This window comes from Monodelphis domestica, chromosome 7 (genome assembly GCF_027887165.1).
Source record: "Monodelphis domestica isolate mMonDom1 chromosome 7, mMonDom1.pri, whole genome shotgun sequence".
Taxonomy (NCBI): domain Eukaryota; kingdom Metazoa; phylum Chordata; class Mammalia; order Didelphimorphia; family Didelphidae; genus Monodelphis; species Monodelphis domestica.
In genome coordinates this window covers 125,936,385-125,951,960 of record NC_077233.1, presented here as the reverse complement: position 1 = coordinate 125,951,960, position 15,576 = coordinate 125,936,385, and the positions used below count along the sequence as shown (strand labels likewise).

The 15,576-nt window shown below is 33.7% G+C and overlaps 1 protein-coding gene across 12 annotated transcripts in view; it reads left to right on the top strand.

The window, feature by feature from the left end:
• Nucleotides 1-15,576, top strand: part of KDM4C (lysine demethylase 4C) — a 469,399-nt gene that overhangs the window by 238,485 nt on the left and 215,338 nt on the right. For 11 of the 12 annotated variants that reach the window (XM_016424248.2, XM_007499560.3, XM_016424249.2 and 8 more), the window contains one exon: nt 14,973-15,154. In XM_016424248.2, coding sequence (XP_016279734.1) covers nt 14,973-15,154 — 182 coding nt within the window. Of the gene's footprint in view, nt 1-11,018; nt 11,113-14,972; nt 15,155-15,576 lie in introns of those variants that run through there. The other variant, XR_001623634.2, reaches the window with a different exon arrangement.

Sequence of the window (15,576 nt, the reverse complement as noted above, 5' to 3'; positions counted from 1 at the left end):
TACCTGAGTACAACTTTTGTTCTTTTTACCTTTACCTTGGGATTTTAATTTTAACTTTAAATATATTTGTGTTTTATAATAAGATACAATTATAGCTGGATGTGGTTATCTCACATTTATAGCAGAGATGTTATATATCAATGTGAGCTTAGTCTTATACTTTTGTATTGCATCTATGGTCTTATTGATCTTTACTGCTAAAAATCATCTCCTATCCATGCCTTTTAATCTTTTGTTGTCTTTGTTCTTATTTTGCTATAATTCTTTAAAAAAACATTCATTCCATTAGCTGAAGGTCTTCTTTTAGTTTTATTTTTATATCATGCCTACTAATGTGTCTCCTGAGCCATATTTTAGTCCTCATTCCCCACATTTAACCAAGCCACCTTGTTTTGTGATGAAATGTCTTCACAGTGTTGTTCTCTATGCTACATATCTGAAGGCCATTATTGGAAATGTGTTGCAATGTATTTGTACACATCATATAACTTTGCATTGCCCTGTCGTTACAATCAAATGGCATTACCAGAGAAATAATTGTATTTACACAATGATTAATTTTTTGGTCTTTGAGTAACTTAGAATTCCAGCATATTCATCTTATGTTCTCTAATGTCCTTTCAGCTCCATATCTATGGTACATTATAATAGCAGAAGCATTCGAGCCTCTACTTTGTTTTATCTGTGAATTCTTTTATTCCTTTTTAAGGAGGAACATTCATAGAGACATTTTTTCTCTACACTTATGAGTAAATCACATTATTGAAGAAATGTTATTGTCTGTAAGAAATTATACATGGCAGCACCCTTATTTCCATTTCTAATTTTTATTGATCACCCCTCAACACTTTGTATTCATCCTACTTATAATGATAAAGTCACCTTATTTGTGGTTGGTGATTGACAACATATTTCAGTTCTCTTTTTTTCGGTAATGGAGCCTACATTATTACTTCTCATTTTCTCCATAATATATTATCTTGCCCTAATGATTAATTTCTTCATTGTCTACTTGGCCTCTTTTGGTGACAATTTCTGACTGATTTGTTTTTGAAAAAAGAATTGCAGTAAGGTCTAAGCAGTTGGGGTTAAGTGAATTGCCTGGGGTCTCCCAACCAGAAAGTTTTTGAGTCCAGAACTGAACTCAGGCTCTTTAGTCTCTAGGTCTGACTATCTATTTATTGAGCTACTGGGCTGCCCCATCACTGTTCCATCTTGAAGGCTTCTCCTAGAACTTATGGGTGACTTTTTCTGCCTTACTGATGATGAAAATAGATTGGTGTAGAACTGGTGAAAGTTGTGTTCTATTGTCTCATTTTTTATTGCCCATGTGGTAGTTTTGCCTCTAAATTCTTTGGGATGACATTCAGTAGGGCTAGAACCAAGGTTGTTTTAACTTCTATTTAGGGATTTTAAAAAATTGATATACTATTTTTAAAAACATTTTTTTCTACAACTACATGGAAAAAACCCCCAAGTTTTTAAACTTTCTTGTTTGATTTTTTTTTTTTTTAGTTATAGCCAAATTCTTACCCTCTGTCCTTCTCTTTCCTCTGAGATGGCAAGCAATCTGGTAAGATTTTACCTGTGTAAGACTGTAAAATAAGGGATTTTTTTCTATTAGATTATGCCACCTTTTAATACTGACTATTGTAGTGATCCTTTATAATTTTGAGTTTTCAGAAAGTGAAAGAGAGCTGTCCATCTGTTTGAGAAAAATGTAGAATTCCTGTTTCCCCAATCTCAGACCCCCCCCCACCCCCTTCACTTATATTCTACATTGTATTCACTAATAGATGCAATAGGCAGCCTTTTGAGTTTATTGAATAGAGGGTTTGTTCCTTGACCAGACTCATATTTTCCAAAAATCCCTTTAGTTGCTAAATGGAGAATGCATTCAAGTGGAGAGACTTGAGGCAAGCATTGAATTAAATTGAAGTAATGCAGACATTAGATTATGTGGGCCTGTTCTATTAGGGTGGCAGTGTCAGAGAAGCCAAGGGTGGGGTATGAGAGGGATGTTGAAAGTTGAAAGAGACAGGTCATGGCAATTTCTTGGATATGTGGGGTGTGAATAATTAATCAAAGATAATTCCTCAGTAGTGAACTCAAATGGAATGGGAGGATGATACTGCCTTTATAGTAAAAGAGAAGGTAGAAGAGAGGAATGTTTGGTTTTGGAGGAATGAATAAATTATATTTTCAACTTACTGAGTTTAAGATGTGTAGTGTACATCTAATGGAAAGTAGTTGGAGAAAGGAAATTTGAGGTTTACCAAGACATTAGGTCAAAATAGATAGATTTGAGATTCATCTCCATAGTAATTAAATGTCTGAAAGCTGATGAGATTACCAAATGACGTAGTGTGGAAGGAATAGAGAAGGGGCAGCCTTGGACAGAATCTTGAGGGACACCTACATTTAGATGATGATAAGGATCCAGCAGGAGGGGAAGCAATGGTTAGATGGAAAGGAGAGGGTATTGTTCTGAAACCTAAGGAAGTAGAGAGTATAAGGAGAGAGTGATTACCAGTGTCAAAAATGAGTATTGATATAGAACCATTGGATTTGGCAACCAAGAGTTCATTTATAACTTTGCAGAGACCTTTCAGTGGAATAATATGGTTGGAAGCTAGATTTTCAGGGTTTAAGAAGATGAGAGGAGAAAAACTGGAGTCACTTATTCTATCCAGTTTTTCAAGATAAACATCTTGTAAATAGCTACAAAGGGCAGAAGTGATTTAGGATGATAGTACAGATGGAACAATATAGTAAGAGGTTTAGGGAGACATTGGCATGTTTATAGGCAGTAAGAAATAGAGAGAGCAAGATAGAAAGTAATCGAGAATGTAGGGATGACAGGTCAAAATGTTTTGGAGGTGGGATCGAATAGAGCTATTTGAACAACTAGAGGGATTGGTCTTGGTAAGGAATAAGAACACTTTCCCTTGTGAGAGACCATGTGTATGAAGAGTAAGAGGCAGGAGTGATGGGAAATGAAGAAAAGGGAAGTAGAAAGAGTTCATGGAACACGAACTCATTTCCCCCCTCCTCTAAAATGTGAGACAAAGATCTTAGCTGAGTAAGTATGAAGTTAGGGAAGCATGGGAGGCTTGGGGAGGGATTTAAAGATTAGTTAGAGGTGTTGTGGTGAATGAGATATTGAGTTGATAAGAAACATGTAGTTGGATACCTAGCAGAGGTCATCATTGAGGTTGTGTAACATCTATTTGTAGGAGACCCAGTCATGAAGGGTTGTGTGGCTTTCTCCCGTCTTCATTCAGAAGCATGTGTTTAGGGAGCTAAGGTGAGCGAATGGGAGAGTGATTCCAGGCTTTGGTTTGGCTGGTTATAATCAGTAATATGATAAGGAATCTACGTGTTCAAGAGAATAGGAGAGTATAGACTTCAATTGGTACAGCATGAGGTAGGAGAGAGTTGTTAATGCAGAAGAGATAGCCTGTGAGAGAATTGAGGGGTCAAGGGATTGGAGATCATGGTATGGATGAAAGGAGTTATGTAAGAGAATGTAGTGGGAGACGGGAAAAACCAATTGATCGTGGCCAGTTTAGGGCCCTTTCTAATTTTAGAACATGGAGATGTTGGATTCATTGTTCATGGCAAGGTTAAGGGTCTTCTCATCTTTGTGTGTGACTGAGGGTAGAAGAGTAGTTCATAACAGCCCTAGATAGAAATGTGAGAATGTTCATCAGAGCGAATGAATCTACTCTTCTATCATATATTCTAAATGCAGCAGGAGATGTGAGGCCAGAAATCAAATTAAGAAAGGTTGTTCTTTGTACCAGAACTTCTTTATATTCTCCTTGGGAATTTTAACTGGCAACAGATACATGGTTTGTATTGGTACAAATGGAAGTGAATTCTTTGGGTCAAATGGGAAAATGTCTGACCTAGTTCCAGCAGCCTTTAACTGTAGTGGATATGGTGTATGTGGAATAGATGAAAGGCCCAGAACCCAAATGCAATTGTTGTCACAGGTCTTCTCACCTAAGCAGACATATATGAGGATTTGAGGGTAAAAATCAAATTTAAAACTGTTAATAAGCAAGTCCTGGACCCCTTTTATTTAAATCCAATTCTAATTTTCATTATTGAAATATAAAAATGATCTTTGTTATTGTTCTTATATCAAATCCACCTATAATCATTGAATTTTCATAATGTGTAGTGCAATGTTTATCAGTATGGGGGATACGTGTTTTATATATATATATATATATATATATATATATATATAAATATATTTAGCAGCTATCTTCAAGGATCTTTTAATCTGGTTTTGAGAGCAAGGTATAATCTTTCCCCTTTTGACTTTTTTCCTGGGCTCCTCATCTTCCAAACTATATGATCTTTCTTTGGAATTTTCCTCAGTTGCTGGGGTTTTCTCACTCTTGAACATTCAACCACACTCATGACCTTCTCAACATGAAACACCAGTCTTAAAATGGAGAACTTCCTCTTGGAACTTTTAATTTTCTGGAGGGACTCAGGTCAGTTTTCATTACTCCTCAGGTCTTATTCCTGGCTTCTAGACTTCAAAACCATTCCCAATGCCCATACAATACTTTTATTTCCTCTCCCTTCAACATTTCTCTTTTGATCTCTTTTTCAGGAACGTTTTTTCCATTCCTAGAGGGCAGAGCCTATTTCTTTTTGTTTTCATTTTTATCTCTAGAAATTTTCATAGTGCCTTATGTCACCTATGCTATTAAATGCTTGTTTCCTTCCTTTTTATTTGGATCCCAGGATACTAAATTGTTCTGAAAACAATCTCTACAAAACTGTCAGAAAGAACTTTGGATTTTTGGTGACGCTTTTATTCCGTTAAATCAGCTTTTCTGAACCTTCACAAAAAAATGGATCCAGCCAATTATGTTTCATTTTGTTGTTGATCTCATCCTAGCTGAGGAAATTGAAGCTAATTAAGCTTATTTTTAGAAACTTAGAGTGTATGTTATAGCCTTTGAAATTGCTTAGTGGAAAAAAAAAAGGTAGAAATTCAGTGACTTATTTTTTACCCATTATTTCATCCAGGACATTTGAAATTTGGGCTGGGATTTTACTCAAGAACCTGACTAATAAATTTTCTGTTTTTCTGCTGTTTTTCATAGCAGATTATGGTACTAATTTTCTAACCAAAAAACATCAATGGAATATAACCTCAAGCAGCAAAATCATTGTGACCGCCAGAAGAAAATTGTATTTTATTAGAGTCTATTACTTTTTATATGTGCTATGTTAGATGAGCAAGTATTGGCATCAGGACCTTCTACAAATTTCCTCAGTGGTTTCCTTCTGAGAATTCTACTTGAACTTAGTAAACAAAATTTATTCAAAGAGAAATTATTAAGTGTTTCAATAAATTTACTTCAGGGATTTAAAACAAATTTAATTTTCAGGTCAATGTCTTCATTCATTATATTGTTTACAAAATCCTATTTGGAACATGATATTTAAGTATTTGAAAATAGTTTTTAAATTTGTTTTTATACTTCAATAATATGCATTTTTCTACATTTCTTGGAAATCTAAGTTAGTGACTCAATTTTAATTTTTCTTCCAATTATTTAGCATTAGGGAAATAATGACTACAGCAATATGATCAACATATTATAAGCATTTAAAAATTTTTATTTAAATTTTGTAATAAAAATTCATAAACTTTTAATATTAAAAAATCTTAATATTTTATTTGAAAAAAGATAAAATTTAGAAAGTAATAATTACTTTTATATCTTATACTTTCTGTTTGTATATATTTTGCCCTTTAAATTTATGTATTATTTGCAGTTTTTCTAATGAGATAGTAATTTATTCTTGAAATAATATTTTTTTGGGTATAACTGTGTTGTTAATGCTTTTTTGGTAATTGACAGCTTTCTACATAATGAAATAATTGCCAGTTTTGAGGATGTTATTTTTGACAGTTTTATAAATGTTCATTTTGTTAAAGCTGAGGATGAATAGTAGAACATTCCTATGGAATAATATTACTTCCTTCCCAAATATTTATTTTTAGTTCTTTTGAGTTTATCAGAAATGAGAATCCATAATCCTAATTAATCCAAAGGTTTTCATAAAATTATTTAATTATCTATATTTTCAAGTCAAATGGCCTACACAAGTAAACAATATACTTTTTTTCTTCATTTAGGAATGGGATATAGTCTATACCACAATATTGGCATCTATAATTGCTATCTTATAATGAACATAGTTTTCCTCCCTGGACTCTGATTCTGACAATATCTTTGGTGTTCAGAGGCTTTTCCCATTGTTTAATATCTTTGAGGATATTTTATGATCATTTCTGCTCTATACTTATGTCATACCACAAGACTGTCATACCACCTCATTGCACATGATGTGATAGTGAAGAGTAATGTTTCCATTTTGTGACTTGTTCTTTCCAGCATGGCATGCATTATTAATTCCATGACAAGTGCCACACTTAATCTTTGTGCTTGTGTTGATGTGAGGTATATTGGCAACTGTAATTGTTAAATTAAGTTTTAGGATGTTTTAATGAAAACATTTTTACATTTTTTCTAGATGGATAGAGATCTTATTCAAAGTTAAGCAGTAGCTACAAAATTAGATTTTAGTGTACCAATGGAAGACATGTTCTTCTAGAAATCTTTTTTCAGTATAGATTAAGGTTTAAAAAATAACTTATCTCTTTACATACTGATAATTTAACACTGGGAATGGTGATTAAACACTCAGTAATTTTATTGATGTTATTGATGTAATAGAAAGATGTCACAGATATATTCAGTTGAAAAAATTCTATGTTTATATATTAGAGCTAGTATTTATGGGTTTCTAACAATCATAAGTTTATAAATTAAGAGCTTTAAGAAAGAAGACTAAATAATATTCTCAAAAGTAGAAAGTGTTGAGGATTGTAATGCTGAATCCCTGTTTTTCCCTAATATTAAAAAAAAAAAAACTCAAGCAACTATTATTTTAGAATGTCTTTTGGACAACCCTGATTTTGAATACTTTTGGCAGCACATTATGAGAAAAAACACAGGGAAAGAGTCCAACAGAATTGGGTTTAAATTCTAGGTCTGCTACTTAGTCCTGGGCAAGTTAGTTCATCTCTGGACCTCAGTTTCCTCAGCTGAAAAATGAAGAGATTCGATTAGATCATTTCCAAGGTATATTTTATTTCTAATACTGTAAAAAAAGGTAGTGATGTATCGATAATGTTAATAGTTTCATAGTAGTAATAATAACCAGCATTTTATAGCATTTTAAATTTTAAAAAATACTTCATAAATTTTATTTCATCTTATTCTCACAACAATTCTGAGATGCAATCACAAATTGATTGATAGATAATAGCAACAACTCTGCACTTATTCTTATTATCACCATGTTACAGATGTTGAATCTGAGGCCAACAGATGTCAAGAGATTTGACTATGGTCACACATATAATACATGTCTGAGTCTTGATGTGAACTTGGGTCTTTAGAAAGAGATATGAAACATTTTGTGAGGAATCTCAATTATGAAAGAATAAAAGTGTGTATAGAAACAGAAGGCAAGATTTTTCAGTTGAGAATGAGTGCCAGCTATTCCAGTGATTGGGAGAATTAAAGTGGAAGGGGCAGTAATTGCAGACTCGTTATGAAAATATATTAATTGACCTGTTTCATAATTTTGTTAAATCTGAAAGCTTATACTTTTTATTCTTATATTTATTCTATACCATTTAATATAGTCAAATAACTATGTGTTTATTGACAGTGTGTCTTTTGATCAGTTTCAGCATTTTTCTTCTAACCTACCATTTTCAGGGACTTCTAATTAGGGTAGAAATATTTGGAACCAGATGGAATAATAGGTCCATGTCTGAGGGGAAAATCTCCTCCACCTTATCTTTGCCACCCCCACCCCCCAATCATTCCAGGCCACTGATGATTATTATTTTTTTAATTCATATTTGTTTCTCAGACGAGTATTGTGTGTGTCTATATGTGTACACACACCCTTTTTGAAGTGGTATCCTTCAAGTGACCATTAATATATACTAATGCACTGTCTGTATTTTTTAAAGCTGCCCAGTTATTTACCTGTTCTGATAAATAACAATGTTCAATACATCTAGTAACATAGCATATCTACTTGTTTTGTTTTGTTTTTTTAAACACTTGAGAATTTTCAAAGACATAGGTGCCAGAAAACGCAAACCTAAAGTTTTCTGATGTGTCTTATGTTACTGAACTGCTCACTGCTTTTATGAAGAGAATATTTTTCACATGGAGTACCACTTACACACTGGTACTTTAAGTTGATGTTCTTTCTTAACTTGGAACTTGAAGTAACTGCTTCCTATATCTTTATCTCCAGAGTAATTTCAGTGTTTTCTGAAGAGTGCATTTCTAGGCCTTCATCATTAAAACCGCTACTTAAAGTGGGGAAAGTGTCACAAAATTCTATTTGCATACAAACAAGTTCCATTTTCCTCTTGCAGCTGGGAAGCTCTATGTTGTAGTTGTAGTCTATTCAAAGGATTAAGAAAAAAAGACATTTTTAGTGTAGAATTATATGTTTTGCTTAAGGCTCATAACTTGAATGGGAAGAAAATCATTTTATAATAATAATTTCATAGTATCCACATGAATTTTTTTAGTCATCCCTTGGTTAACATGGCCCTTGTGAAACTGCTTTCAAAATTCAAATTGATTTATTTTATGCCCCCTCACCCCCCCCCCCCCCCAAGTTGTCTTTATATAATGCTGGTTAATTTTGACAAACTTGAAAGAGGGATTTTGTAAAAGGGTATTTAACAAAGTTTTTGATTGTAAGATATCTAGATGGTGCAGTGGATAGAGTGCCATCTCTATTTGATTTGGAGTCATGAAGACCTGAGATCAATAATGGCCATAACACTTACTAAAAATGTGTGACATTGAGCAAGACACAACCTCATTCTGGCAATTTCCTCAACTGTATAATGAGATTATCTTTTTCACAGAAACATTAACATCAAATGAGATTCTATTTTAAAAATTACTTTAGTACAATTCCTGACTCATCATTGCTTAATAAATATCAATTTCTAATTTCTAATTTCTTTAAGTCTCTTCTTTCTATCCTTCTCTCCTTCCTCCTTCCCTTCTTTCCTCCATCCCGCCCTCTCTCCAAAGAGAAATGCTAGAAAGGAGGAGAACCCAGAATCACAATCCTCACTACATTATTAAAAATCTCCTCCAAAGATGTACTCTGATGTCATAGACTGTTCTCGTGGAACACAAAATATTGTAGATGCTAGCCAACTAGCAAGGGTTCCAATACTAATGTAGTGATTTTTTGTGTATCTATTAACCAGTTACCAGCTTCTTAGTTATGTTCTGAGTGGCTCATCATCATAAAATTATACATAGGATAATGAATATTTTGCCAATAGAAATTAAAAAAGAATATATACTTTATATGCATATTTGTGTTTGTATGTATATACTAAGATAAGGAGGGTTTTTTTTTTTAACCCTTACCTTCTGTCTTGGAGCCAATTGGCTCCAAGGCAGAAGAGTGGTAAGGGCTAGGCAACTGGGGTTTAAGTGACTTGCCCAAGGTCACACAGCTGGGAAGTGTCTGAAGTCAGATTTGAACCTAGGACCTCCAGTCCCTAGACCTGGCTCTCAATCCACTGAGCTACCCAGCTGTCCCCAAGGAGGGGTTTTTAATGTGACTTGATGGAAGGAATACTTATAGTGATAAAAGCAAATCCTTTGATTATTGGTAAATACAATAAAGTTTGTTTTTGGTTTTTATTTCATTTCACTTTCTCCTTATTCTGTAATGAATGAGAATATTCAGAGTGATTTCCTAACTTTTAATATAAGATTGATAATATGCAAGAAAATAAAATTCTAGAGAATTATGGTATTGCCATTCAGTATCCACACATTATCTACTTAATAATAATTGTCCCTTTGTGTACTTCCTTCATAGTGTAAGGGGGAGAAAGGCTTTTTTAAAATAGGAGGTTGGGCTTGTTTACTTAAGAATAGGGTTGCCAGGAATTTAATTAATTCCAAAGAGATTTATTTTTACAATTTATTTACAAAATATAGAAAGTGTGAAAGTAAGAAAATGAGGGAAAGAATAGGGTAAGAAGATATCTAGCTTATGTATTAAGTATTTTGCTCCCACCCCTAGCTCAACCCAGGCAGGGCTTAGTTGGGGAAGCTTTGGCCTTGACCTGAGGACCTGGGGATACAGGGAGCCTCTCTCAAGAGGATAGGTCTCTCCTAAGGCTCATCTCCTCAGAAAGTCCAAGACAGGAGTCAGCTCGTTTCATTCATCACGCGTCAATCCAAAGGGAGAAATTTAAGAACAGTCTCACCAAGTACAGGGTCTCAGGTCCACTCAGTAGATTCTTCACCAGACTCCAACTCAAACTCTGTACTCCAGAAGAATTAGAGAACTCAGACCTATCCGAAGCCCAAAGAACTCTCCAACTCTCTGAAGATCAAGTCTCACAGGAAGTTGTAACTCCCTTATAATGCCACTTCCTTTTGTGTCATTTCCTGTGCCTACCTCCACTTTTACAACCACCCATTACAGTTGAAACTTTGTTTAGGACTGTCCAGAGGGCAGTCAGTTTGATTCTGATTCATCACCTATTATTGCACAAGTGGGTCACAGACCTCCCCCACTCAATGATTTCGTGGGATGTTTACACTTTTGGTGATTAAATCTAAAAATGGGCAGGGGAGTTAATTTAATCTTCACAATAGAAGTGGTATAAGAACTAATATTAAAAAAAAAAACACTTCACAAACTGTAAAATAGTGTGGTATATTTCCATTCCACATTTATTTTTGGTTAATTGTATTATATAGTAAAATAATTATTTTGGAGAGTATAGTCTTTTTTTGGGGGGAGGGGAATCTTGGGTAAAAAAATTAGGAAAGTAATGAAATGTGCAGGTTCAATGCTCCACAAGAGAAAAATTACATCTTTCTTTCCCCTTTTAGACATCTGAAGATAGGAGAATTGGAAATCTGGGCAAAGTTCAAAACAAGTAATGAATGAGAGAAGGCCTGACTGAATAGAAATCAAATGAGAGAAGTAAGACATTTTTATAGGAAGAAAAGAGAACAGTATTTCTTTAGATTTAGAAAAGTATAGGTAATGGGAGTGATGGGATACTAGAACATAGGAGTAATTTAACCAGGGAAAATTTTTTTTCCTTAATGTTTTGAGTCAGTGGATTTTTAAAATTGGAAAAACAGAAAAATAATGTAAGTCATGATTTGAGAAGGAACAAAGCAAAAGTTAAGGTCAATAGTTAATGGTAAATTTCAAGAGAGGTAATTTTTTAGGGTTAAAATGTTCCATGAACTTATAGAATTAGAAGGCTGTCAAGTACAACTCAATTTTAGCAATCACTTATATAATATCCTAATAAGTTTCTGCACCTTCTGCAGGAAATTTCAAAATGATGCTGATTATATTCAACTCAGTAGACCTTTCTGCTACATAGTAGTATTTAAATTCTATCCATCTCTAATTGATAAACACACCAACAGTACCTCTTCCAAATAGTCTTTTCACTCTCCATACCCTGTGAAGTGAAGAGATTGAATCCCTCTCTCTGTCTCTGTCTGTGTCTGTCTGTCTGTCTGTCTGTCTGACTGTCTCTCTGTCTGTCTCTGTCTCTCTATTCTCTCTGTCTTTCTCTCTGTCTCTCTCTGTCTCTCTCTCACACACACACACACACTCACTCACTCACTCACTCACTCCACTCCTTCCCTGCTGTCTTTCTCTTGGAATTCTCCTTTCCTGCTCTTCTTTCCGCCTCCCACCAACTTGTCATATACCCTGTTCCAGGCCATTTTTGAAGCTTTCTTAATTTCTTTTTTTCTCTCTATGCAATCTACTTTCCAGCCTAAATTTCACAGCATTATCAGTCCCTGGAACCTGCTCCTTCCTCACATCTGTCAAAATCCCTCAAATCTCAGCTCATGTCGACATTCTTACAGGTAGTTTTCATATTTCCCCAGCCCCTGCTATTACTCTTTCCCTTCTCCTCAAATAATCATGTATATGTATCTATCTCCTTTTTATATTCTTCTCCCAATACCCCAAGCTTCCTGATTACAGCAAATATTTCTGCTGAAGTTTCATAAATGTAACATCAGGCTGTAGTGCTTTAATTATAGTAGATATTTAATAAATGTTTATCGGTTTGGATTAAATCTGTCTATTCCTAAACCTTCATTTAGCTCTTCCGTGAGTGATTTCTAGATCTGTATATCTAGGTCATATCTCTTCCCCCAGCTCTTTTCTTTTCCAAATAACTCTTGGAGATTACAATTCGGATGTTTCAATGGAACTTCAAATTCAATGCATCAAAACCCTACCTCAACAATTTCCCCTCCAAAAACCTAATCTCAACTTAATTGTTTCTGATGTGATTCAACCATGTCAGTGTAATCTCAGTAATCATCTTTCCCTCTTACTTCTCCTTCAGCCTCCATGTTCTTTTTGATTTTTGTTATACTTTTCTACCTCCATGATATCTCTATACATATGTTTCTTAATACTTTCATTTGAGTCAATATTGCCCTTTTCTTTAGGTATTATAATGGCCTCTTGACTGCTCTCTATGTATTTTGTTTCTTCCCTTCTCCAATCAATTTTTTACTTACTTACTAATGTAATCTTCCCTATAACAGAGGTTTGACCATGCCAGAGTTACTAAGAAAACTTTACCTTGGTCTCTTCATTGCCTATGCATTATTTAGACATTGTTAATCTAAGAAACCTAGACATAATTATGTTTTTTCTTATACCTAAAATGCAGTCTACAACCTACCTTTCTACTCTTACTTTAGAATGTTCTGCTTAATATGATGAATATTATAGAACAGCTTGCCAGATCTCATTTTATGATTTCAAGAATCATTTTGTTAGACCCTTGTCTTATAATGTAGGTGTTGTTTTAAATCATATCTATGGTTGCCTTTAATAATAAAAAGAAAAATTTTTATTTACACACACACACACACATACACTAAAACTTAATTAAATTCATAAAACTAAATCAGTAAATCATATAAATGTTAAATATGTTTTTTTGATATGCTTTATGAATATCCTTTAGAATTTATATTGAAACACTAGACTCAAAACACACTGCTTTTTAGACTCCAACCTTTTATAACCCCATGATTTCGAATGAATTGCAAAAAAGTTTCTATGTGCATTGGTTCAGAGTTAGCAGATCATATGTATTTCATTGAAGTTTTAATGTTTGAACATGATTTAACCATTTTAATTTAGCAAATATTTTTTGCTCAATCAACAAATTTTTTGAATGTTTAGATTCCTAATATGTAAGGGATTCCTCCATATTGATAGCATTTTCATGTAATTGACTTTCTAAGATAGTTTTCAACTATAAGGTAAAACTTCTGCTTACTCTCTACTTCATAATTCCTGAACAAGGACTTTCTGTTTCCTTTGGATTCATTAGAAACTTTTTGTTTCTATCTTCAAATCTTTTCTGTTGATGAAGTGACTGCTACTTCATAATTTATTAAGTCAGCTTAGTCAATAGTAAAGATGACAAATAGAGAGGGATTGTCAAGAATATCTTTCCATTAGTTGCTAAGTACATTACATACAATTCACAACATCCCTGGTTCTTACTGGTAGAAGAATCTTTTACTTGGCATTTTACAACACATAACGGTAGGAAACTATGGCGTTGAGCATTTTTTCTCAGTTGTTACCTATATCTGTGTATCTTGATCCTCTACTTACTCTGAAGTTCATGAAAATGAATACCATTCCTTTTGTAAAATTTTTAAAGCATCTTTTCTGTACATAGCAGAGCTTTACTTTGTGTTTAGTGTGTCAGACTGATTGCCATCACAATCCAAAGCTGCCCATGACAACCCCCATCTTCCTAATCCATGAATTTCAGTGACTCTTTCTTACTTCCAGGATCAAATATAAAATCCGATGTCTGTTTTCTAAATCCTTTGTCATGTCTGCCCTCTTCTACTTTTCCAGTCTTCTTATACCTGATTATCCTTCTATCTGTTCTTTTGGCATAGGGTATAGTAACTGGTCTCTGGTGTTTCTCTAATATGACTCTTGCTCTCAACCTCAGCAATCTCACTGACTAGTTCCCATGCCTAGAATGCCATCCTTCTTCACCACAGTCTCTTGGATTTCCAGGCTTCTTTCAAGCATCAGCTAAAATCCCACTTTCAGAAAAAGCCTTTCTTGGTCCTCTTAATGGAACTGCCTTCTTTCCGGCATTACCTCTCATTTCTCTTGTATTAATCTCATATGCTCATAGGTTTTTTTTTTTTTGCATATTGCCTCCTCTATTAGATTACTTAGAACTCTAATAGTGATAACTGGTTTATGTTGTTATTTGTATCCTTAGCACTTTACCCAATTTCTGACGCATAGTAGGCACATATTAAATGTGTGTTGATTTGTTTTGGTAAATTTTTCTTTGCCTGTCTTGGAATGTCACATTATGCTTTTTATTCCTATCACACTTTGTCTATATAGGTTTTTTGTTCTCCAAATTTAACACATCAGTCTCTTTCAGATTAGTAGATATATATGCATTTTGGTATTAATTGTGGGCTAACATTGACAAAAGGCATCCCAGAGTCTGCCTGTAAAAACAAGTTCCCTAAATACTTGATGTAAGGATTAATAGTCTTCATAATAGAATAATTAATATGATAAGTAATAAAATAAATTAGTAAGAAGATACTAAATTTCTCTTTTATCCTATTGGTATGTGATTAAACAGAGATACTTTAGGAAGCATTAAACTTACTATGTAGCATTGCTAGTTCATGTTATGCCCAGATCTTCTTATTCTAAAGATCAAGCTATAATACTGTTTTCTCTAGTTTGCAACAACCCAATATTTTTAGGTATTTCTTTTCTTTAAGAATTGCCTGAGGTTCCATCAGTTGAGGAAGAAGTTCAAGAAACTGAATCCTGGGCCAAGCCACTTGTCTACCTTTGGCAGAGCAAAGCACCAAATTTTGTGGCTGAGCAGGAGTACAATGCAGCTGTTGCTAAAATGGAACCCTACTGTGCTATTTGTACTCTCTTGATGCCCTACTATAAGGTATGAAAGATTTTAGGAACCCAAGTAAATAATGACTAAGGTCTCTTTATCATTTTTATTTTAATAAAAGCCTTTTGGTAATAGTATGAGATCTGTTAATTATTATATAAACAAGGTGAATTGTGAATGTAAAATACACTGATAGATAACACTAATATTTTGGTCCATTTGTATGTCAGTATTTTCTTATTTTAAAATAAATTTCCAAAACTGCCAGTTCTTATATAATTACCCCCAACTTTTAAAAAAAAGTAATATTCTTGTTTGGAAATATGGAGGTGAAATTTAAGCACCTAAAGCTTGAAAAGCTTAAGATAGGGTAATTCTATAATAGGTATTGAAAAAATTTCAAATTGTATGTGTTAACTCTGAACCCTTATTTTTAATATCATGTTATCATCTCCAAATAATTGAAGGTATGG